General features: G+C 47.8%; 1 protein-coding gene across 1 annotated transcript; it reads left to right on the forward strand.

Moving 5' to 3' along the window:
- Nucleotides 1–656: 656 nt before the first annotated feature.
- On the forward strand, nt 657–22,007 carry dnah12 (dynein, axonemal, heavy chain 12). The gene is made up of 74 exons (XM_078082297.1): nt 657–796; nt 962–1,168; nt 1,284–1,371; nt 1,455–1,481; nt 1,564–1,747; nt 1,833–1,902; nt 1,982–2,140; nt 2,241–2,427; nt 2,752–2,940; nt 3,028–3,181; nt 3,271–3,362; nt 3,458–3,636; nt 3,932–4,067; nt 4,157–4,282; nt 4,373–4,507; nt 4,661–4,854; nt 4,936–5,179; nt 5,258–5,443; nt 5,554–5,754; nt 5,852–6,046; nt 6,124–6,245; nt 6,338–6,473; nt 6,557–6,703; nt 6,809–6,928; nt 7,106–7,262; nt 7,341–7,513; nt 7,620–7,772; nt 7,854–8,093; nt 8,212–8,457; nt 8,570–8,689; nt 8,775–8,884; nt 8,986–9,169; nt 9,276–9,416; nt 9,496–9,579; nt 9,713–9,901; nt 10,033–10,152; nt 10,287–10,475; nt 10,553–10,704; nt 10,852–10,990; nt 11,097–11,263; nt 11,370–11,625; nt 11,746–12,042; nt 12,428–12,606; nt 12,775–12,967; nt 13,048–13,213; nt 13,298–13,488; nt 13,716–13,849; nt 13,930–14,092; nt 14,166–14,246; nt 14,509–14,685; nt 14,759–14,890; nt 14,969–15,058; nt 15,151–15,291; nt 15,407–15,648; nt 15,734–15,881; nt 15,990–16,135; nt 16,438–16,652; nt 16,737–16,929; nt 17,021–17,213; nt 17,304–17,476; nt 17,876–18,016; nt 18,139–18,297; nt 18,422–18,717; nt 18,965–19,218; nt 19,302–19,442; nt 19,525–19,662; nt 19,735–19,968; nt 20,051–20,239; nt 20,337–20,440; nt 20,508–20,712; nt 20,796–20,933; nt 21,041–21,132; nt 21,229–21,296; nt 21,707–22,007. Exons 1-74 carry the CDS (start codon nt 777–779, stop codon nt 21,898–21,900), a joined length of 11,925 nt encoding a protein of 3,974 aa, XP_077938423.1. The 5' UTR covers nt 657–776; the 3' UTR covers nt 21,901–22,007.
- Nucleotides 22,008–22,091: the final 84 nt, after the last annotated feature.

The raw sequence follows: 22,091 nt of genomic DNA on the forward strand, positions 1-22,091 counted from the left end.
CAATAAACACTTTTTGTTCATTGTCACAACTTGATTAAACTGGGTAATTTAGTCAATACAGATGTCTCTTGTTTGAGTGATTTATAAACCATTTGTGATGATTGTTCATTTGTTCGTTTTTTTATTTATTACGTCATAAAGGGTGGAAATGAGACGTTCAATTGCAGAGAGGAAGACAACACATGTGGACCCTAACATGTAGCCTATAAATAGATAGATAGATAGATAGATAGATATACAATTTATGTCAAATAGCAGCAGTACAGTAAATAAAATGAGTAATGAAAAATGCATAACACAGTACAGTACAATGAAATAAAACAGCAGAGCAGAACATATTAAATTAAGTGAAAGTAGTCTGTACAGTGGGGTAGAATATGTGTTAAATTAAATTAAAGGCAACAGTAGTGTTGTTCAAATACACGAGGGTTTAGCCAGAGGTATTTTGTTGTAAAGTGTTATTGCAGTTGGCAGGAATGTTTTCCTATCTGTCCTTGTGACAGCTGGATCAACCTGTTGGAGAAGGGTGGTAATAATACATATGTTATTAATGCAGGTGATGGCAGTAATCTATAATCGTATGTGACTAATGTGTCGCCCTGTATTAGGTTTATATATACCCCTCCCCCCTCCCCCGCCCCCCGCCACGAGCTCTCATCGCTTCCGTGTTAACTGTTGCTATGGAGACGACAAAGTTAACTTCCATCCCAGGACTCGTTCAAAGGATAGACAGGTCAAACTAGCCACCGGCCGGTCACCTCGCGAAGGGAGACTGAATGAACGAGCAGGCGAACGGGTAGCTAACCTGCTGTTATCCTCTCAACTGCAACTAAAACCTTTTAAAACAAACGTTAGCTCGGTCAGTGACAAGTGTTGCACCGTGACTACAACGGTCAGTTAGCTTAGCTATACGTTAGCCTCGCGTTATTTCATTTTTTTTCTTCTTCTTCTTCTTTTTCAGCGGCGTGTTGCCACAGATGGCCACCACGTCGAGGTTTCCCGTCCTGCCCCCCATTAAGGGCAGCCGGCGCCGGCGCGCGGAGGCACAGACCCCCGCAGCGGAGGAGGAGGAGGAGGAGGAGGAGGAGGCGGCGGCCGTAACGGTTCCGAAGACGCCGCTGAGGCGCAAGAGGAGCCGAGTGCAGCGGGAGCACCTCCGCATGATGCTGTGGGTACACGAGTCACACCTCGGCACCTCCGCGACTGTCATTGAGTCACTTGATAATGCAGAAGGCCTCTGGGGGTCCCTGCGGGGTGACAGCTCGCTGACTGGGTCGTTGCAGGGCGTCACGGGCGATGGAGGCCTGCAGACGGAGCAGAGAGACGGGAGCAGGACGCAGCAGCTCGCCAGAACCACAGTTCCCACCTTCTGTATGTGTGACAACCTGCGCACACTTTTTAAATGTAAATATTGCACAGTAAAACGTGGCCTGTTTGCATCGCTTCCTTCGCAGATGCTTAGCGAGGAGCGGAGGCGTGAGGTAATTTGACTGGCAGTGATTCAACTTATGCACGACAGGCCTCTCTTGTCATATTTTTATTCCCCATTTTTTTTTTCTCCAGAGGAACTACACGGCGCTGAAGCGGCTTGTAGAGAGCCGCCCGTTCGCTCCAATCCAGCAGGGCTGGTTGGACTCCATCGTGGCCTCTTCCAAGCCGAAAGGGGCCCCTGAGACGAACGAGCTGCAGCAGCAGCTCTGCAAGGAAGTCAGCGACAACTTCCACAAAGTGATCGTCAAGCACACGGGTATTGGCAGTTATTTGTGCGGATGTCTTCACTCTCAGAGTACATTTAAACTGCAGGTGTCTCATTCTATGTTCCCTCCATTTAGTGAACACAGTGCTAAAGGATCCATATGCACAAGGTCCCGTCTCAGACGAACGGGCCGATGCCCAACCAAAGTGAGGGATTAATCCAAGATCACTAGTAGTTGTTTTTTTTAATGGCCCCTTTTTAAATTACATTTCCGATCTCTTACAGAATTGTTGAATTCTCACAAACATGGCACAAGAACTTCATCAGAAACCGCAAGAAAATAAAGAACAACTTGCACGTTCTCCATCCGGCCATGCAGGCCGTCCTGGATATTGGCTACGTGAATTTTTCTCCGCTGGTCCTGGTGGATCTTTCGAGATGCCGGTAAGGAAAGACACCGCGGATGCATCATGGCGCCACCAAAATCACCACACTCCCACTATGATGTGCTCAAGTTTTCTTTTTGATTTAACGTTGGCGCCAGTGCTTCCGGACCTGTGGATTGTAAGAAGCTACAGGTCAGAATGTCTGTGGAGTGTAAGAGGACAGAAGATCGTATCATGAATACCTGGTTTCCCAAAGTCATCCACCTACTAGAAACGCTGACTGAAGTCAGAGAGGAGAAACTGGAGTCCTTCTTTGACTGTGCGTCCACCCTCATCTCCATTCAGGTGAGATGATGCGGATGATGAGTCACAATGAACCATTCAAAGGAATTTAAATTAAGGTTGTTTGGATCATTCCTGAATCAAAACCAGTTCTAAAGTGTTTTTGTTTTATACATATTTAGCAAGTCTGTTCTAAGAGAAATACATTGAAAAACACCAAGAGATGTACAATATATGTGTATTTTTAAAATATATATATATATATATATATATATATATATATATATATATATGTCCTCTATTTTCAACAACCCTCATTCAATTCTATCTTGATTTTTTGTCTATGTGTTGCCAATTTCGACTCATTCTTCCTTCTTCGCTTCCCAGTTGAAATCTTTGCTTCAGAAGAGTGTGGAGGAGTTTGTCAATGTGTTCGATCCGAGCAATTGGCACCGCTTGCCCATCTTTCGCATGGCCTTGATATTAGATGACAAAAAGATAGAGATTTATCCCACCTTGGAAGACCTGGAAGCTGCTGTGTTTGAGATTCTTAATGCCATCACAAACACACTGCAGGTGAGGTTATGTGTGAAAACCATTTAAAGGGAAATAAACCCTTTTTTGACCCTTTAAAGTATTGATATGGATGACATCGACCCACAGAAGGTACATACAATCCAGTCATGGATGGCACGAGGCAATTCTTCGTTTGTGAATGCAAAGCTGGCTGACCACATCCTTGCTCGGGCTCGGGCCACTGTGAAGACCGCCGTGTGCGAGAACCTGGAGGAACCTGACAAACACCTGCAGAACTATGGTAATGTTTACTGTCCAATAAGTCCCGTTCCGCATCCCGTGGATTTTACTTCAGTTTATTACTGACTTTGCATTTTCCTGATTTTGCAGTTGACCACTATGACTGGCTTGTCAATGGAACTGCACAGGCCAGAGTGGAGAAGTTCTTGGAAGAGGAGCACTCTTTTGACGAGTACACCAAGGTCACAAGTCATAGTTTCACTAATGCCGCATGCATTTTAAACCGTTTCTTGTTATGAGTTCATCTGATGACTGTCACTGTGTAATCTCTTTACAGGAAGTGGAGGAGTTCCGCGCTGTGTCAAAGGAGATTACAAACCTTCCAGCCAGAGCCCACTTCTCCATGGTCCATCTGGACTGTGAAGAGCTGAATCGGGGGCTGGCCAACAAAGCAAATAACTATGCAGAAATACTTCTGAAGAGAGTGATCACCAGCCACCGGGAGCTGAACCTACAGTGAGACACTTTGCAGCATTTATGTAAATCTCTCGGCATGAACAGAAAGCTTAAGTGCACGATCACCTGAAAATAAGAAATGTTGTGTTTCCGTTAAGCGTTCACGGAGCATGTCGCCATGTTTCTATAGTCGAACAGATTTGTTAATCCAAAAACTGTCTCTAAACAGGGAGCATTCCCCTTTTTATGTTTTTGCATCGGCTATACGTTACCAAATCCTGCCACAAGGTACCTTTAACAAAACTGTGTGTAAGATCCTGTTTCTTGTCACAATTCTTCTTGTGTCTCTTCGAAGGATCTGTGCTGAATTTGAAACCATCAGAGAAAATGTTCTGAAAGTACCAGAAAGTACAGAAGAAATGATCCAGATCGTTGACCACATTCATTTCACTAAGACAAAGGGTATCGCAGAACTCAATGAGAAAATGCAGGTGAATAACTTGAATCTCACACTTAAGCGTTTTGAGTTCAGTTATGTACATATATTCTAACAGCATTTTACCACATTGCATTGTGACAGGAAGCCCTCTCTAGACTAATGTACATCCTGGAGGTGCATCTCGTCGAGCCTGAGGATGAGGAGCTCAACACGACCCTCTTTCTCTGGCCGAAGAAAATCCTTCATGCCTTTGAACTCAGCGATGAGGTAACGACCTTGGCTCTGCCGATAACAGTATATCACCGTTTTGTTTTTTTCAAGGATGACCTGATTCTGGATCGCTATACTATTTTCTAGGTGATGCAGAAGGCCAAGCGTACAGGAGAGCAGGAGCTGCTCGCTAGAACAGAAAGATTGATGGTACAGGTGGAAAAGCTGGGGTGCAGGATACAGGAGTTGCGTCATTGCTGTGAGCTGGATATGATGCAGCAGGTACACACATCAGCAGCATGAGATACCGTCGAAGAACTATTTTGGGAAAACCCAGAGCGTAACACCAATACGCAAGTTAGATGGAATTTTTGTTCAGTGTTTTTTGTAACCGTGCAATGGAAAATAATATTCCGGTCATCACTTTTTGGGCAGTATGTCACAGATATCAGAACGGTTCAGAAACTTCTTCAGGAGGCTGAGGAGGAGATCGTCTTCATTAACAAAGAGGAGGCCTTTTACAAATGGGACCAGACATGTTACCCGGAAGTGGAGGCCATCAAAGAAAGTATCGAACCATATCAGAAGCTGTTTGCACTTGTGATCCAGTGGCAGCGCACACAAAACAGGTCTGATATCAGCTCGATGGTCCGTCGTGTTTCCACCAAAAACATTTCCCCCTTTTAACGTTTCATCTTCTGTGTGAAAAGATGGATGGACGGTTCCTTCCAGGACCTGAATGGCGAGAGCATGGAGGTAAAAGTGGACGAGTTCTTTCGGGGGATCTTCAAGATGCACAAGCTTTTCCAACAGAAGCAGAATAAGGCCGGGCAGGAGAAGGAGAAGATAGCTGAGAAGACAAAGCAACCACCTACTAAGGATGATCCAATGAGGCAGGAGAGCCCCACAGTACTTTTGTGCTCCACCGTGATGGAGCAGATCAACAAGTTCAAGGTATGGCATGTGGCTGTCACCTCCAGTAGGTGAAGTCTTTTCCGTTGATGCTAAACACGAATGTGTTTGCACCGACAGATGCACATCCCCTTAGTGTCCATCCTGTGCAATCCGGGCATCAGAGCTCGCCACTGGGATCAGATGTCTGAGATAGTGGGATTTGACCTGACTCCCGACTCTGGTACCACACTAAACAAAGTTCTCAAACAAAACCTGACGCCGTACCTGGAAGAGTTTGGGTCCATCAGCGCCGCTGCCAGTAAAGTGAGAACGTTTGCTTTTGCAAACACAAGTTTCAACATAGGTTTCTGCCACATTTGATGAAAGCGTAGTCAATGTGCCGGATGCTGTAACCCCCTCGTGTGTCTCTACAGGAGTTTTCCCTGGAGAAGGCCTTGCAAACCATGGTGCATATCTGGGATGGCATTTCTTTCAGCCATCAACCTTACAGGGAGACCGGAGTGTCCATCCTCACCGCCTTGGACGAGATCCAGCAAATGCTCGATGACCAGATCGTGAAGACTCAGACTATGAGGGGCTCACCGTTCATCAAACCATTTGAAAAGGAGATCAAAGTGAGTCTACCCAATAGTTGTGATTAAATTCTCAGTTTGCACGGGAGTTTTGTCACTTTTTGCCGCAAGGATTTATCTGATTGTTTCTTAACCTCAGATTTGGGAGGAGCGTCTGCTTCGTATCCAGGAGACCATAGACGAATGGCTGAAGGTGCAGGTCCAGTGGCTTTACCTGGAGCCCATCTTTTCCTCCCAGGACATCATGCAGCAGATTCCTGATGAAGGACGACTTTTCAAAACCGTTGATAAGAACTGGAAAGAAGTCATGAGGCACTGCGTTAAGGACCCAAAGGTAGTCGTTGAAAAAATTTTTTTTTAGTGGACACATTACTCAAAGAGAAGTTTGTGAAAGCTGATTTTGAATTCTAGATTCTACCAGCAACCTCGCTGAGTGGTTTGCTGGAGAAACTGCAGGATTCCAACAACCTTCTGGACAGGATCATGAAAGGACTGAATGCCTATTTGGACAAGAAGCGTCTCTTCTTTCCAAGGTAGATGAAAACGTATTGTTGAGTTTCTTTAGTCTAATTTGTTGTCATTATTACAGATTTTTTTTTAAACTGACCACTAATGCTCCTGCCAGGTTCTTCTTCTTGTCCAACGATGAAATGCTGGAGATACTGTCTGAGACCAAAGACCCCTTACTAGTGCAACCCCATCTGAAGAAGTGCTTTGAGGGTATTTCCAAACTGGACTTCCTACCCAATCTGGATATCCAGGCAAGGCTGCACATTTTGTTTCTGTAACACGGAACCATGGCTGATGGACCTCCTAATGAACTGTGTGCCCTACTCATACCCAGGCCATGTATAGCAGCGAGGGTGAGCGGGTTGAGCTCATCCAGCACATCTCCACGTCCGAAGCCAAAGGCGCTGTGGAGAAGTGGCTGGTGCAGGTGGAGGACGTGATGATTCGCAGTGTCAGGGATGTAGTAGCCCGATCCAGGGTGGTAAGATCACCGTTTCAAAACCCCCCAAAATGCATAGGAATGTGCCTGGATCGCATGATGTGTGAACATAATTCAATGGCTCAGAGGGTGTGGTTGTGCCGACAGGCCTACGCCGAGACTGCACGGAGCCAGTGGGTCAGGGAGTGGCCTGGGCAGGTGGTGCTCTGCACCTCCCAGATTTTCTGGACCTTGGAGGTTCATGAAGCCATCAGAGCAGGACCTGATGTAGGGCTTTACACCTTTTTCTCTGAAGATGTTACTGGTTTTGTTAGATTTGAGATACCAGTTGTTTGATGGAAATAGTGTTAACCGTTTCTATGAATATAATGGAAATTAAGTTGTGAAGTCAAGGCATAATTTAAGCATAAATTGACATCAATCTATTCATTTTCTTCCCTGTAGGATTTAAAGAACTACTCTGAACAACTCAAGAATCAGCTGAGTGACATTGTGGAGCTGGTGAGAGGGAAACTGCCTCAACAAACACGCATCACGCTGGGAGCACTGGTCACCATCGACGTCCACGCCAGGGATGTGGTCTCGGAGCTGATTGAGAAAGGTACCTCACGGCACCAAAAAGCCGGGTTGAGAGTAACAGAGCTCTGCCTTTGTTTACAAATGTAAATTTTTTTATCAGGTGTGTCAAATGAAACAGACTTCCAGTGGCTGGCCCAGCTACGTTACTACTGGAGCAACGACGATGTTCGCGTCCGCATCATCAACTGTGACGTTAAGTACGCCTACGAGTACCTGGGCAACTCGCCGCGTCTCGTCATCACCCCCCTGACGGACAGATGCTACAGAACCCTGGTGGAATATCTCACAGCCTTCTCAAACAGGATTGCTCCTTTATTGGAACGACACTGACTGATCAGGTGTTAGCACATTCAATTCATAAGCTTCCCCTCTGTCTCAGATTGGGGCTTTCCACCTGAATTTGGGTGGTGCGCCTGAGGGTCCGGCTGGAACGGGAAAGACGGAAACCACCAAGGATCTTGCCAAAGCTCTCGCTGTGCAGTGTGTGGTCTTCAACTGTTCTGACGGACTGGACTACCTCGCCATGGGCAAAGTAACAACGGCAAGAATGTTTTCAATTCTTTTTCACGCACAAATGCAACTTTCAAATCATTTTGGTGCAATTTTCTCCTAGTTCTTTAAAGGCCTGGCTTCATCCGGTGCGTGGGCCTGCTTTGATGAGTTCAACCGCATTGAGCTGGAGGTGCTGTCCGTAGTGGCCCAGCAGGTTCTCTGCATCCAGAGGGCCGTTGAGCTGAAGTTGGAGTACTTTGACTTCGAAGGGACCATGCTCAAACTCAATCCCAACTGCTTTGTGTCCATCACAATGAACCCCGGCTACGCAGGACGCTCAGAACTTCCAGACAACCTTAAGGTCTCTGATCAGGCCTAGTGCCTTCACCTCCCTCCATTTCATGTAATTTAATAGAAAGAAGTGTGGGACTGCCCAACGTTGACCGCTACCCAATTTTTCTTCCATTTCTCTGGTGCAGGTGTTGTTCCGAACAGTGGCCATGATGGTCCCGAACTACGCACTGATTGCGGAGATCTCTCTGTATTCATACGGCTTCCTCAACGCCAAACCACTGTCGGTAAAGATTGTGATGACCTACAGGCTGTGCTCTGAGCAGCTCTCCTCACAGTTCCATTACGATTATGGCATGAGGGCCGTCAAAGCTGTACTCGTGGCTGCAGGGAACCTCAAGCTCAAGTATCCCGACGAGAATGAGGACATACTGGTAATTATGCTGAAATTGATGTTTTTAACAAACAAATAGACTGTACTGTTTGATTATGAACTTTTTTAGTTTGTTAATTGGTTTCCTTTTACCCCCCACATGTAACATCCAGCTGCTGAGGTCCATAAAGGATGTCAATGAGCCCAAGTTCCTCTCCCACGATATTCCGCTGTTCAACGGAATCACCAGCGACTTGTTCCCCGGCATCTCCCTCCCCGAGGCTGACTATCAGGTCGGATATAATCAATCTGTTTCTTATTGTTTAGTCTAACAATAACTGAGCATTTCTTAATATTGTCATGTAAATTGTCCCGCAGCTGTTTCTGGAGGCTGCTAAAGAGTGCTGTAAAGTTCACAATGTACAGCCAACACAGGTCTTCTTAGAGAAGATGGTCCAGACATATGAGATGATGATAGTCAGGCATGGGTATGTGGTGCTTCCATTTCACTGTCACATATTATATGTTTCCAGTCGGCTCATAGGTAATACTTAATACTGCATGAATCGTATATTATTTATCGTGTCAGGTTCATGCTGGTGGGGGAACCTTTTGCTGGTAAAACCAAAGTGCTGCACGTTCTCGCTGACACGCTGACTCTCATGAATGAGAGAGGCTACGCCGAGGAGAAGAAGATCATCTTCAGGACAGTGAACCCAAAGTCCATCACCATGGGACAGCTCTTTGGACAGTTTGACCTAGTTTCCCACGAGGTAAACCTGTGCCTCCTGCATTCCTTCTGCATCACAGATAGATCCTGTCCATTTACGACACACTTTATCTCTTTCTTTTTACTTGATCCGTTTTCTCTTTTATCAGTGGACAGACGGGATTGTGGCCAACACATTTCGTGAGTTTGCATCGGCTGAGACGCCAGAACGCAAATGGGTGGTGTTTGATGGTCCCATAGATACGCTGTGGATTGAGAGCATGAACACTGTGCTGGATGACAACAAAAAGGTACGCCAAGAATACGTGTGATAAACTGTGTTCATTTGATTTACACACTTTTTTTTTGTTTTTTCCTCTTCCTCCACAGTTGTGCTTGATGAGCGGCGAGATCATCCAGATGTCCAATTCGATGAGTCTGATTTTTGAAGCAATGGATCTATCGCAGGCTTCGGTGAGTTCGAGGTCTGGAGTTTAAATGTCACGATCTTTAGCCGGTGGGAATTAACAGCGTGCCTCGCCTGGGTGGGATGTAACTGGATGATGATGAAGAAGGGTCTTCCTCTGGCCGTCTTGTTCCCTCGCAGCCGGCCACAGTCAGCCGATGTGGGATGATCTACATGGAGCCGTCTCAGCTGGGCTGGGAGCCCTTGGTGATTTCCTGGATGAACAACCTTCCCGACGCTATGCAGGGCCCCAAAAACCGCTCGCTGCTGCTGGAGCTCTTCCACTGGCTCGTTCCGCCTGCCCTCAGGTTGCTGCGTAAACACTGCAGAGTACGGGACCCCCGGGGCCCAGGAGCCACCTAACCTCAACAACAAACATCCGTGGAACATTCAGACCTGTGCGCTTATCTATGTTTGGAATACAGATGTGTTGTCATGCCGGATTGTGGTTTTGTTCACAGGAAGTTGTTTCCACGAGCGACAGTAACACCGTGGTGTCCTTGTGTCGACTGCTTGAGATGCTGCTCACTGAACCCGTAAAGAACAGTTCTGATGATAAGAATATATCCACCTGGATTATGGTAAAAGAACTAATCATTTTATTTGGACGTTTATGAAAAAAGTCTTTGATTATGTATTTTGTGTTTTTGTGCACTTTGCATCTCAGTGAAATCATATATTTTCATCCGCCCCTCTTTTCCTTGTTTGGTTGCAGGCGGCTTTCGCCTTCTCCCTGGTGTGGTCTACGGGGGGCAGCTGTGATGCGGACAGCAGAGAGAAGTTCAGTGAGTTCTTAAGGACGACCCTGTCCGGACAGACGGACAAACACCCTGTCCCCGCCACTGTGGGGAAGTGGGAGTGTCCCCTGGATGACAAGGGTCTGGTGTATGACTACTTCTATGAGGTATGGCCTAATGACGCTCAAGAGGATTTTTCATTGTTGTTGTAAATCAGTAAATCAACCTGTCATCTCTTGAATAGTTCAAAGGAAAAGGCCGCTGGGTTCACTGGAATGACGCCATCAAGAACGTCAACCTGGGGGACAAAAACACCAAAGTGCAGGAGATCATTGTTCCCACGATAGACACCATCCGCTACACCTACCTCATGGACCTGTGCATCACATATGCAGTGTTAGTATTCTCACTGTGGCCCTGATACACACACATTCTTTAAAGTGTGTTATTGCCTTGAATTACTGTTTGACTTCTACTGTACCCGTGATACGTATTCAGCAGGGTTTCGCATTTATTTTGACAAAGGAAAAAATCTCTCCGCAGGCCTCTCCTGTTTGTCGGTCCGACTGGCACCGGGAAGTCAGTGTACGTGAAGGAGAAGCTGATGAACAATCTGGACAAAGACGGCTATCTACCCTTCTTTATCAACTTCTCAGCTCGCACGAGCTCCAACCAAACTCAGGTCAGCATTCAGGAAACGGTGGAACGGATTCAACATCAACATTATCAGACTGTAATATTTGAGCCATTTAAATCCTTCTGATTCTGTGTTTTATTGCAACTCCCAGAACATCATCATGTCCCGGTTAGACAAGAGGAGAAGGGGCGTATTCGGGCCCCCCGTGGGAAAGAAGTGTGTCATCTTTGTAGACGACATGAACATGCCGGCTCTGGAACAGTTTGGTGCGCAGCCTCCCGTGGAGCTTCTTCGGCAGTATATCGACCATGGAAACTGGTATGAACCATCCAGTATTAGATTGTACATTATTAAAGTAAGAGGAGGACAGCAAAGGAAGAGGACTCTTTTCTTCTGCGGTAGAGAAACTGTTATTCTCTGGCAGGTATGACCTGAAGGATACCTCCAAGGTGTCTCTGGTTGACCTCCAGTTCATCTCAGCTATGGGCCCCCCCGGCGGGGGGAGGAATGCCGTGACGCCCCGCTTCCTGCGCCACTTCAACATTGTTAGCATCAACGCCTTCAGTGACGACACCATGGTTCGCATATTCTCCAGCGTGGTGGCCTTCTACGTCAAAAACAACGAATTCCCGCCGGAATATTTCACCGTCGGGAACCAGATAGTGACGGCTACAATGGAGGCAAGTTGCCGGAGTAACACACAATAATATCACAAAAAAACATTTTCACTCTAATCAGGCAGCTCTTGTCTTTTCCAATGCTTCCACACAGTTGTTTGTGTGTGTTTTAATTCCAAAAAGGTGTATAAGAAAGCCGTGGAGAACCTGCTTCCCACTCCAGCCAAGTCCCACTACACCTTCAACCTGCGGGACTTCTCCCGCGTGATCCAAGGCTGCCTGCTGCTGAAGAAGGATTCACTGGAGAACAAGCGCACCATGGTACGCCTGTTTGTCCACGAGGTCTTCCGCGTCTTCTATGACCGCCTGGTGGACGACAAAGATCGAGCGTGGCTCTACAGGCTGATGGACAACATCCTGAAGAATCACTTCAAAGAGTCCTTCAACCAGGTGTTTGATCACCTGAAGCAAAGCAGCCGAGTAAGATGGCGTCCAGTTACATTGGCTGTTGTGTTAGGTGCTTTGTGTTACCATTTTTTGTTAGGAAACGGAGGATCTGGTGTCTGTTAATACCATAGAAGTGGACGTAGCCGTGTCAACTCCAAAAAAAAAGCCTCGGGTTCAGCTTTCTGACCGTCGCCATCTTGTTTTTTTGCAACCAGAATGGACTTGAAACCATAAACTCATGTTTACAATGTTTACTGAGGGAATAAATGAAGACAGAAGTAGAGTCATTTTCTCATAGACGTCTATGTGACCAGAGGACCATGTCGTTTTTTTTAAACATCCAAAATAGTTTTTGTGCAATACACATGAAACGAATACCGTAGTAAAACCTACATTTTTGTTTCTCTTCCTTTCTCAGCTGGTTGAAGAAGACATGCGGAGTCTTCTGTTTGGTGACTACATGAACCCCGACCTGGAGGACGATGAGCGCTTGTACGCCGAGGTGCCCGCGATGGAAAGCTTTTCCCACGTGGTGGAGTCGTGTCTCCATGAATACAACCAGATGCACAAGAATCGCATGAACCTCGTCATCTTTCGGTAAACATCTTCGGTACCAGAGAGTCAATCTCCATGTGCTTTATGCGCAGGGTCAGGTTTTTAGAATGAGCATCAAATGAGTTGACTCGACGTGCAGTAAGTTAATGAAACTATGTTTCCTCAACTCTGTCTTTGCCTGTAAACTAAAGAAATGTCTGCATTGTGTAGCTACGTCCTGGAGCACCTGTCCCGTATCAGCCGTGTGTTGAAGCAGCCAGGAGGCAATGCCCTGCTGGTGGGCGTGGGAGGCAGCGGACGCCAGTCCATCACCCGCCTGGCCACCTTCATGGCCCACATGACCTTGTTCCAGCCTGAGATCTCTAAGAGCTACGGCACCACGGAGTGGAGAGACGACCTCAAGGTCGGCCTGCATGAATAATCTTTTTTTTGCATTTTCAAACATTCTTTCAGACTTTAACAATAAAAAAAAACAACTTTTAGATGCTGCTGAAAAATGCCGGGGTCAAAGGTCAGAAGACGGTGTTCTTGCTGACTGATTCTCAGATCAAAGACGAGGCCTTTCTGGAAGACGTGGACAGCGTCCTGAACACCGGGGAGGTGCCCAACCTGTTCGCCGTGGACGAGAAGCAAGAGATCATGGAGGCAGGTCGCCTCCAACTGTTGTAGGTTCATACCTGGTCCAAAGGCCCACTCGTATTCAATGTGCTTCGTCTCTCTCTCCTGCAGACAGTACGTCCCGTTGCCCAAGCTGGCAATAAGAATTTAGAGTTGAGTCCTTTGACTCTGTTCGCCTTCTTCGTGGCGCGCTGTCGAGAGAACCTTCACATCGTCGTGGCCTTCAGTCCGATTGGAAAAGCCTTTCGAAACCGCCTGCGCCAATTTCCATCTCTGATCAACTGCTGCACCATCGACTGGTTCCAGGTGCTGTACGGGCCTTAGGAATGCATAATGGCCTTTAGCGTGTATGTCTACCTGAGAACCTCCAGAGGAGTATTACTACAAACCGCCGGGTTTGATGTGGAAAATATTCTAGATGCTAGAGAGATTCCCACAGGATTCAGATCACAGAGAACACCAGCAGAGATGCTGTGTCAGCAGTCTGTCTTTGTCCCTGTCCTCACGGTCGTCTCCTCCCTCTGCCCTGGTAGGCGTGGCCAGAGGAGGCTCTGGAGCGAGTGGCTAACTCCTTCCTCGGCCCCCTGGAGATGAGTGGAAATGAGAGGCGGGAGGTCATAACCATCTGCAAAACATTCCACACATCTGCCAATCAGCTCTCACAGAGGTGAAAGACGCGGGTATTTCTAACGTGTGTCTCCAGAGGCAAATCCCGAGTCCTTGATTACGTCGTTGGTTTCATTGCAGATTCCTCTCTGAGCTGGGTCGCCATAACTACGTGACACCCACATCCTACCTGGAGCTGATCGCTGCCTTCCGTCTGCTACTCACTCAGAAGAGAGAGGCTGTCATGAAAGCAAAGCAGAGGTACACCAACGGTCTGGATCAACTGGCCTTCGCCGGATCGCAGGTACATGCAGCACTTTTCACACCAGAAATCCCAAATCTTCAGTATTTCAGTCATTTTAACAGTTTCCTTGCAGGTCAGTGAGATGAAGAAGGAACTTATGGACCTGCAGCCCAAACTGGAACAGGCAAAGATAGACAACCACAAAATGATGAAGGTGAATATCGATCAAACCCAGATCAGTGATTCAACATGTTCCCAATTCACAACAGGCCTCATCTGTAAATCACGAGAAGAGCAAATCTGTGCATAATTGAACCATCCTGACTGACTATTTTTTTTAGGCTTGTTTCGTTTCCTGTCAGTTAAAAGAAACAGAATGTAACACGTCAGTTACAATCATCAGAACAATAAAAAGATTTGGGCTCAAAGTGTTCTGCAGATATGGATTTTAATTGTTTGGTGATGTTGACTTGCAGGTGATCGAAGTGGAGTCCGTAGAGGTGGAGGCCAAAAGTAAAGTTGTGCGTGTTGACGAGGAGGCGGCCACCACGAAGGCCAACGAGGCGCAGGCCCTGAAGAACGAGTGCGAGAGCGACTTGGTCGAGGCCATCCCCGCCCTGGAGGCCGCTCTCTCGGCCCTGGACACCTTGAAGGTGAGCGGCGTTCAGCCTCCTCGGCCCGCCGGCGTTCGGACCGTTACATTAAGTTGAGCCGTTTTTCTTTCAGCCCGCCGACATCACCATCGTGAAGTCGATGAAAAACCCTCCTTCGGGAGTGAAGCTGGTGATGTCGGCTGTGTGCGTGATGAAGGACATAAAGCCCGATAAGATCGTAGACCCGGCTGGGACGGGAAAAAAGGTTTGAAATAGAAAATATTGAACATTTTGACATTGCAATTTCTTTGTGATATCGCGATGTTTCCTTTATTTTGTTCAGGTCTTTGACTACTGGGGTCCGAGCAAGAAGCTCGTGGGCGACATGAACTTTTTACGAGACCTTAGAGAATATGACAAGGAAAACATTCCTGTAAGTGTCACAAAAAATATTTTATTCTTTAAAAGATAATAAATACCACTTGTTTTTTGTTCTGACCAACACCTCTATATTTCCTTTTTTAGTTACATGTAATGCAAAAAATCCGCAGTGAGTACATGACGAATCCCGACTTTGACCCCAGTATTGTGGCCAAAGCCTCCTCTGCAGCAGAGGGCCTGTGCAAGTGGATCAAGGCAATGGAGGTGTACGACAGGGTGGAGAAGGTGCAGTGTTTCTGGTTCTGCATTCACACGTCTCTCTTCCTGGAGACACCGTACACACACACACACACACACGCACGTATCCTCCAACTCATCCCCGACCCTGCTTGGTTTTAAGATCGTGGCCCCGAAGAAGGCCAGCCTGGCCAAGGCGCAGGAGTCCCTGGCCACCATCATGGTCCTGCTGGACCAGAAGCGATCTGAGCTAAAGGAGGTCGAGGACCACCTGGCTGCACTTCAGAAAACCTTTGAGGAGAAGACCGAGGAGAAGGCCCAGCTGGAGATCCAGGTGGATTTGTGTGCCAGGAAGTTGGAGAGGGCCGAGAAGCTGATAGGTGGCCTCGGCGGAGAGAAGACGAGGTCGGGATGACGCACACAAACTTTGATTATTTTCTAGGAATAATACGATTAGAATATGCCAGTAAGTGAAGGAATCTGTGGTCAGATGGTCCAGAGCAGCTGATGACCTGCAGAACACATATGACAACCTGACCGGAGATGTTCTCATCTCCGCTGGGGTCATCGCCTACCTGGGGGCCTTCACCGCCGGCTTCAGACTGGACTGCACCCGGTCATGGAGCGAACTCTGCCAGGTACAAGTCCTCCGGTTCTCTATTCCGCCGCTTTCAAGTCACGTTCTTTGAGTTGAGACCTATTTCATTTGCTTATTATCTTTTTTCTTCCGATGTTGATGCCTGTAGTCTAAGAACATTCCATCAGCAGACGAATTCTCTCTCAGTAAGACTCTGGGGGATCCCATTGAGATCAGGACCTGGAACATCGCAGGCCTCCCCAGTGACTCCTTCTCCATCGACAATGGCGTCATTGTCGGGAATTCACGGAGATGGTGAGTCTGAGCTGCCGAAACCTTTAATTCTCTTCTCACTGCTTAGACATTTGAGTATCTGACTGTGTTAAACGTGTGAAAACAAATATACAAAATGAAACATACAAATACACATAGTGCTATTCATGAATATAGATTATTTTGCAGTAACTTGGCTGGTTTCAGAGTTCAGCTGTAGAAACACATGCTTTCTTTTAATCATGGTTTCCACATGAAACTGCTCACAACTAGTTGTGAGGATTACACATTTCTGTAAAGAGACATTGCTGCTGATTGTGTTTTCAATGCTTGTGGTCTTGTAGGCCCCTGATGATTGACCCCCAGGGTCAGGCCAACAAGTGGGTGAAGAATTCAGAGAAAGACAACAACCTGAGCGTAATCAAGCTAACAGACGGCGACTATATGAGAACTCTGGAGAACTGCATTCAGTTTGGAACGCCGCTGCTGCTGGAAAACGTCGGCGAGGAGCTGGACCCGTCGCTGGAGCCGCTGCTGGTCAAACAGACCTTCAAACAAGGTGAACGAGGGAGGACCGCCGAAGTGGCGATTGACGTTTGAACGCGGCGCTAAAGTGCGTTACGGAACATTTTGTCTCACGCAGGCGGGGTGGACTGCATCAGGCTCGGCGAGAGCGTGATCGAGTACTCCCGCGATTTCCGCTTCTACATCACCACCAAGCTGAGGAACCCTCACTACCTGCCAGAGCTGGCCACCAAGGTGTCCCTGCTCAACTTCATGATCACCCCGGAGGGCTTAGAGGACCAGCTGCTGGGGATCGTAGTTGCCAAGGAGAGGTAGCGCTCGTGCAACACTCGCGTTGATGTGACACTTTAATACCGCGCATCACGTTCGTTAGAGGGGCTTTCTGCTTCGTGTCCTCTAAAGGCCGGAGCTGGAGGAGGAGAGAAATGCCCTGATCCTGCAGTCCGCTGCCAATAAGAGGCAGCTGAAGGAAATCGAGGACAAGATCCTGGAGACACTGCAGTCCTCTGGCGGAAACATCCTGGAGGACGAGAGCGCCATCCAGATTCTAGACTCGGCAAAGATCATGTCCAATGAGATCAGCAAGAAGCAGCAGGTGCGCACAGGCGACTCCACAGCCGGTTTGTGAGCACGCCGAGGACAGCGTGCGGTAATCTCGCGGCCTTCTGTTGTGCTTGGATTCCAGATTGCGGAGAAGACCGAGATCCAGATAGCAGAGTCTAGAGAGGGCTACAGATCCATTGCTAAGCACTCCTCCATCTTGTTCTTCAGCATCGCTGATCTGACCAACATAGACCCCATGTACCAGTACTCCCTCAGCTGGTTTGTCAACCTCTACGTTAACTCCATACACGACAGGTGAGTGACGCACAATCGCACGTTCAACAAAAAGTCAGAATAATGCAGCAACTGACTTGAAAGGTCAGAGGTCAATGTTTCAGCAGCAACATTGATGTGAACAGCGTCTGCCTCCTTACAGATGACATGTAACGTGGCAGTCTCTATTAATACTTAATAAAGTGCGATATAGGGTCAAAGAAGCAACAAGGTGATTGATTTGATTGGTAGACCTTCATTTTTTTCACCTCTTAGTACAAGTGTGTGAATTGTGGACATTATGAATCATGGATACATGTGGGGATACATTGGGTACATGTCTTTGACTAAAGTGAGACAAACCCTTAGCGAGGCTGAAATAACTTCTAGGACTTGGTCCGTTCGTCTGAAGCTCCCTGTGTTTTCTCCTTGGTTCTACAGCAACAAGTCGAAGATCCTGGAGAGGAGGCTTCGATACCTCATCGATCACTTCACTTATAACCTGTACTGTAACGTGTGCCGCTCCCTGTTTGAGAGGGACAAACTCCTCTTTTCCTTCCTCCTCTGCTGCAACCTGCTCCTGTAAGTGTTAAAACCAGAGGGCATGAAATACAGTATTAGAATTTGATTTCAGCTTCTAACCGCATGCTCAAATGGAACATGTACTGTGTGAGTAGTTGCTGTTCTTGTCTGTGTCCTCTCAGCGCCAAAGGGGAGATTGAGTACTCTGACTTCATGTTCTTCCTGACCGGAGGAGTGGGACTGCAGAACACCGTTGCCAACCCCGACCCCGGCTGGCTTCAGGACAAGAGCTGGGACGAGACCTGCAGAGCCAGCGAGCTGTCTGGCCTAAAAGGATTAAAGTAAAAAGTCCCCCACTTAACGCAAAATGATTATTTTATGACTTTATATGTGCTAGTTCCCTGTCCTGTTGTCATGAATTCCTTTTGCCTAATAGAGTGAATCTATGTATTATTTATTCCACAGAGAGGCTTTCATCAAAAGCCCAGAAGGCTTTAAATCTATTTATGACAGCAAAGAACCATGCAACACTCGCCTGCCGGCCCCATGGCGTGAACAGCTCAACGACCTGCAGAAGATGATCATTGTTCGCTGTCTCAGGCCCGACAAGATCGTTCCAGCTGTCACTAAATTTGTGACGGGCAAACTGGGGAAGAAATTTGTCCAGCCTCCCCCCTTTGACCTGAGCAAGAGCTACCTGGACTCCAACTCCACCGTCCCCCTCGTGTTTGTGCTGTCTCCAGGAGCTGATCCCATGGCCAGTGAGTCCCTCCAGTTCCAATGATTAGCTGTGACGCCTCCAGGTGACGCTTCCTCTGAGAAGCATTAGAAAATAGAAACGTGCACTCAGCTAGATGCACATCTCTGGAAACTGTGTTTGCAATTCCCACTTCTGTACTGTCCGATTGAATGAATATGCAACACATTGTGCGGTTTGCTGCAGCAGATTGTAAAATTAGCCGTGGACAGACACAGAGGTGAACACTCACTCACTCATTGACTCCACAGGCTTACTGAAGTTCGCCAGTGACAAGAACATGGGCGGGGCCAAGTTCCAGTCCATCTCTCTGGGACAGGGACAGGGACCCATCGCTGCCAAAATGATATCCACTGCCATGCAGGAGGGGACCTGGGTGTGTTTGCAGAATTGTCATCTGGCCGTTTCCTGGATGTCCAACTTGGAAAAAACCTGCGAGGACTTCAGTCCGGCAACATGCCACCCGGACTTCCGCCTTTGGCTCACAAGCTACCCTTCACCAAAGGTTAAAGGTCAATGCATACGAGTCACCAGTCCGGGTCAGATTCATTGTGATTGTAGTCGCGAAGAAACATCCTTTCTCATCAGTTTCCAGTGACCATTCTGCAGAACGGGGTGAAGATGACAAACGAGCCGCCGACAGGACTCCGGCTCAACCTGCTGCAGTCTTACCTGTCAGATCCTGTTTCCGACCCAAACTTCTTCAATAGCTGCCCCGATAGGGAGCTGGTGAGAAGGAGAGGTCTCTTTATGTATTTGATCAGTCGGTGTATGCGAAGGAAACCCTCTGACTCTTGGGTTTCTCCTCTAGATGTGGGAGAAGCTCCTGTATGGACTGTGTTTCTTCCATGCTCTTGTTCAGGAGAGGAAGAAGTTTGGTCCACTGGGCTGGAACATCCCGTATGGCTTCAATGAGTCTGACCTGCGTATAAGCATCAGACAGCTGCAGGTATTCATTCAGAGCTTCAGTGGCCACGACTCCATGAGAAAAAATCCTAAAGGGTGATTTGTCTTTTTTTAGCTGTTTGTGACCGAATACAATGAGGTGCCCTTCGAGGCCATAACTTACCTGACAGGTGAGTGTAACTATGGCGGCCGCGTGACGGACGACTGGGACAGGCGGCTCCTGATGACCATCTTGGCCGACTTCTACAACCAGGACATCATCGAGAAACCTCGTTTTCCTTTCTCACCGAGCGGCGAGTACTTTGCCCCGCCGAAATCCACCTACGACGACTACGTTGTATTCATCAAGGTGAAGCCGGTGGAGATGTTCAAATGTGCACAGACCTTCTAGTCACTTCCGACTGATTGTCGTCCCCTGTGTCGTGTTCCAGGAGCTTCCGTTGAGCCAACATCCAGAGGTGTTCGGTATGCATGAAAATGTGGACATTTCCAAAGATCTGCAGCAGACAAAGCTGCTGTTGGATTCGCTGCTGCTCACCCAAGGAGGAGGGGCCAAAGGAGGGGCTAGCTCTGGGAGTGACAGAGCGCTGTTCGACATTGCGAATGACATCCTTGATGAGGCACGAACTGATTAAACCTCCACCATGCCGATCGTAATCTACACGCACTCGGCCGTATAGTCTTAATCTTACAAACGGGCTTTCTTCCCCCATCCAGCTTCCGGCTAACTTCGACACGGAAGCAGCCCTGTTGAAGTTCCCAGTGCTCTACGAGGAGAGCATGAACACTGTGCTCGTCCAAGAGATGGAGCGCTACAACACGTACGGACCAGAAGGACACACAATGCATCATCGCCTGTACGAGCTAATCCCTCTCTCCCTCCCTCAGGCTGTGCAGCACGATCCGCGTGAGCCTGCAGAATCTGTTGAAGGCCATCAAGGGTTTGGTGGTGATGGACGCGGAGCTGGAGGCCGTCGCAGGCGCGTTGATAGTGGGGAAGGTTCCAGAGAAATGGGCCAGGTGCTCTTACCCGAGCCTCAAGCCTCTGGGCAGCTACGTTACGGACATCCTCTCAAGGCTCAAGTTTCTGCAGGTGAGAGTGACTGAGAAATGAATCATTTAGAAGCAAAGTATCACATGGGGGCTTTGTTGACTTTTCATTGGTGCGCCCCGTAGGATTGGTGCGACACCAGTAAGCCCAGCGTGTTCTGGCTGTCCGGCTTCTTCTTCACCCAGGCCTTCCTAACTGGGGCGATGCAGAACTACGCCAGGAAGTACCACGTCCCCATTGACCTGCTGGGCTTCAACTTTCAGGTCCAGAGATGCACATTTTGTAATCCGTCTCCGGGCTGAAATACCTTCTCATGTGCCTAGAAGCAAACTGTTGTGTGGTTCTGTTGTGCTCGGTTTCATCGTTACAGGTTCTTCCCTTCGAGGCGTCGGACACACCGCCTGAGGACGGTGTTTACGTGAACGGATTGTTTCTGGATGGAGCTCGATGGGACAAAGGAAGGTAGGTGTTCGCATGGGGGTTATTATCTGTAAAATCAGTCATATGACGGGATGGTGAAGTGTAAGAGCACGTAACCATTGTTGGTCTCCTTATCAGTGGAGTTCTGGCTGAGCAGCACCCCAAAGTCCTGTTTGACGTGGTGCCGATCGTCTGGATTAAACCCAGTAAGTAAACGATCAGATGCGTCTATTCTGTGAGTTTTTTTGCATCCAATGAACAGAAATGGCAATATTTGAAATGAGTGACGTGAAGATGTCGTATGCGTCATTGTTAGAGAGCCGTAAATCAGGGTGTAAAGTATCCGTTTAGTTTGACTCTAAATGGACCATCGTTTATTAAATGAACACATCAGGCTGTGTACAAGCCTTTAAACTAGAGATTGAGACCATAAACTGTTTACACTGTTTTCAGTGTTTCAGTGTACTGAGGGAATACATCATTCTCTCATAATAAGGACTCTTCACAAAACACATTTTTGACAACAACTCCACAATTGATGTTATAATCCTGAAAATGTCACAGCGAAGTAAAAAGATTCGGGTTTCCTCTTAATCTTCCGCTTGTCTCCGTGCAGCTGAAAAGAGGAGCAAGGATCAGGCTCAGCAGCTGTACGTCTGCCCGCTCTACAAGACCAGCGAGAGGAAGGGCTCCCTCTCCACCACGGGCCACTCCACTAACTTCGTCATCTCCATGGAGCTGCCCACCACCCGCCGCCCTCAGCACTGGATAAAGCGCGGCGTGGCCATGCTCTGCCAGCTGGACGACTGAACTCGCCCTGCAAGTTGTACAAGACTCAAGCGCCTTACCTTCATCGCTGCGATGCCTCTTTTTTGTTCTCTGTCCTTTTTAAATTAAAAAAAAAGAATTAAACATGACAACTGCGTGTGTCCCAGAGTTTGTGCGCCAGAGCTATGCAGCGTGTTTGCGGGTCTCTCCGGAGAGACGTCATCAGCTTCTCA

Source organism: Gasterosteus aculeatus, chromosome 2 (assembly GCF_964276395.1).
Source record: "Gasterosteus aculeatus chromosome 2, fGasAcu3.hap1.1, whole genome shotgun sequence".
Classification (NCBI taxonomy): Eukaryota; Metazoa; Chordata; class Actinopteri; order Perciformes; family Gasterosteidae; genus Gasterosteus; species Gasterosteus aculeatus.